At 38.1% G+C, this 3,012-nt stretch overlaps 1 protein-coding gene across 3 annotated transcripts in view; it reads left to right on the forward strand.

Moving 5' to 3' along the window:
- The window catches only part of BBOF1 (basal body orientation factor 1), a 49,623-nt gene that overhangs the window by 21,481 nt on the left and 25,130 nt on the right, over window positions 1–3,012 (forward strand). For all 3 annotated transcript variants that reach the window (XM_005883556.2, XM_014531176.1, XM_014531178.1), the window contains exon 4: window positions 207–350. In XM_005883556.2, the coding sequence (XP_005883618.2) occupies window positions 207–350 (144 nt within the window). The remainder of the gene's footprint in view (window positions 1–206; window positions 351–3,012) is intronic.

Here is a 3,012-nt window from a genome sequence, read left to right on the forward strand (position 1 = left end):
AATAAAAAAAACATATAAGAGAAAAATAAATAAATAAAAATAAGAAAAAAACTAAAAAAAAACAATAAAAAAAACAAAATAAAAAGGGAACATTTCTTTAAAGAGGATAGACAAATGGCTTAAGGCTTCAAATGGAACATGATTCTGCGGGATATCTGTTCTTTTTCCTAACTCATTTACCTGTTTTTCTTTGTTTTTATATACAGGAACAAAAGTATTCTGAGCAAATAAATGAGCTGGAGGGACGTTTCTATCAGAAATCCAAAGAAATTGGCATGATTCAGACAGAGCTAAAAACAATAAAACAATTCCAAAAACGAAAAATCCAAGTGGAGAAAGAATTAGATGATGTAAGTTTCTTTCTTTTTAAAAGGAGGTTAGAATTAACTACTATGTCTGCAAAAGCCTTCACTGACATTTACTCATGTAAGATGGTAAAGGGATTTTTTTTTTTTTACAATAAAAGTGTAAGACATCAGTTTAGGGCTGGATACAAAAGGTCTTGATGGCTCCCTGGCTTTTCTTTTTCTAAGCATTGATTCCTTTGTAAATTAACCAAATCTTAGCCAGCACATAACTCCCACATTTATCAGCAGTCAAAATTTTAGAGTAACTTCAATAAGAAACAAACTACAGTTCTTTGAAAACAGTAGGGGCAAAGTAGCAAAGTCCTAAAGGAAAATATGTTTAGACGGATGAATGATAATTTTAGAAAATTTTAAAAGGCTCTCTGGGTAGGTGTGGGTGAGATGAAGAAAACAGTACTTTTAGAAAATTCCTCTGACCTTGCTATGCTCTTTCTCTTACTTTCCATCCTCTCATCTCAGAATATAGTTTTATTGCATTGATCATAATGCAACAAATGTCATAGATGAGTGCCAGGAATAAGTAGCTGACTTTGGGCAAGCTACTTAACCTCTCTATACCTTGGTTTTCTCATCTGTAAAATGAGGAGAATAAGAGTCTTATAGTGTTATTTTAAGGACTGAGTTCTTATATGGAAAGTGTTTAAAATAGTGTATTTGACACAGAATTATATTAACAGTGGTGTGTAGCTCTCTGAAAAAAATAAGATTATTAGCCAAAAAAAGTAATTTTCTGTGTCCCCATAGCATTTTGTATCTTTTTATACCACTTAGCCTATTCTATCTTGATATTATAGTTATCATTTGTTTTATCTCCCCTAGTGGATTGTAAATACTTCAAAGTACAAACAGTGTTGTCCTTTGTATTCATCAAAAATACAAGATAAACAGTAATTTAGCTCAATAAATATTTGTTAAATGCCGAGTGGGTCTTTTCATTAAAAATGTAATTGGAGGGAACCCTGCCGGTGTGGCTCAGTGGTTGAGCATCGACCTATGAACCAGGAGGTCATGGTTCGATTCCTGGTCAGGGCACATGCCCAGGTTTCGGGCTCTATTCCCAGTGTGGGGCATGCAGGAGGCAGCCAGTCAATGATTCTCTCATCATTAATGTTTCTCTCTCCCCCTCTCCCTTCCTCTCTCTCTCAAAAAAAAAAGTAATTGAAGGGATATCAACTTTTCTTTTAATTAGATGGGAGGACCCTTTTCACAATGTATACATATATCAAATAATCACTATGTACACTTGAAATACTTTACAATTTTGTCATTTATGCCTCAATAAAACTGAAAAAGAAAAGTTTAGAAGGAATATTAAGTTCTGTTTTATATGAAAATGCTGCATATTGAATCAAATTAAGTTCCTTAACTTTTCAGGAACTCTCAAAATAAACATTCTATGTGGAGGTATACATTCTGAATCAAAGTGAATGAGGAACTAGTTCATAATCTAGTGGGATGCAGTGGGAATTTTTTTAAGAACAATGTTGCCACCTAGGGGACAAATAGATTTCATATCTCTTCAAAGAGGACTGTTGGGCCAGGAAGACTTAAAATTCAAAGGCTTATGGGGAAAAATAAGGTGGTTCTGTGGAATATGGAAGAATTAAGGCAGGTGTGGAGGCCTGTGAACTTAAAATCAAGGGGAGAGGTAATACATAAATGAAGAAAATTAATTATACTGGGTAATAAAATTCACTGTATACATTTAAAAGAGGCTAATTACATTTAGATTATAAAAAGGTAGGCAAAACATATATTTTAAAGAAAACAAAATTCTATCCACCTGATTAGCAGAAGAAGCATACATTGGTAGGTTGCAGTTTTTTTTCCCTCATAAATTTTTTTGTCTTTGTTTTTGACAAAATGATGATACCCATTTCAGCAAATTTAGCTGATAAAAAAAGTTGTCCTCTCCCCACCACACACACAAACACCTAGAGATAGCCATTGAATCCTATATAATAAAAGGGTAATATGCAAATTGACCCTAACAGCAGAACGACTGGGAATGACTGGTCACTATGACACACACTGACCACCAGGGGGCAGATGCTCAATGCAGGAGCTGCCCCCTGGTGGTCAGTGTGCTCCCACAGGGGGAGCTCTGCTCAGCCACAAGCCAGGCTGATGGCTGCCAGTATAGTGGTGGTGGTGGGAGCCTCTCCCGCCTCCTCAGCAGCACTAAGGATGTCCGATTGCCGCTAGGCCTGCTCCCCGCTGGCAAGTGGACATCCCCCAAGGGCTTCCGGGCTGCCAGAGGGATGTCTGACTTCCAGCTTAGGCCCAATCCCCCGGGGAGCGGGCCTAAGCCAGCAGGTGGCCATCCCCCGAGGGGTCCCAGACTGCCACCAGGCCTCTAGTATTTTCATAAAAATGCAATGTAGAAATAAATAAAAGACAGTAATAAAAGACAAAGATGCTAATTGACCATACCTTCGCTATGCCCCAAGCCACGCCCACCAGCCAATCAGAGTGACTATATGCAAATTAACCCAACCAAGATGGCAGCCAGCAGCCATGGAGCTAGAGCAAGCAGGAGGCTTGGTTGGCCCGGCGATGGAGGAAGCCAAGCTTCCCACCAGCCCTGAGCCGGCTGTGGCCTCTGCTAAAGGCAACAAAGTTTCAATTATAGAAGATAAATAAA

Source organism: Myotis brandtii, unplaced genomic scaffold (genome assembly GCF_000412655.1).
Source record: "Myotis brandtii unplaced genomic scaffold, ASM41265v1 scaffold793, whole genome shotgun sequence".
In the NCBI taxonomy this organism is placed as follows: domain Eukaryota; kingdom Metazoa; phylum Chordata; class Mammalia; order Chiroptera; family Vespertilionidae; genus Myotis; species Myotis brandtii.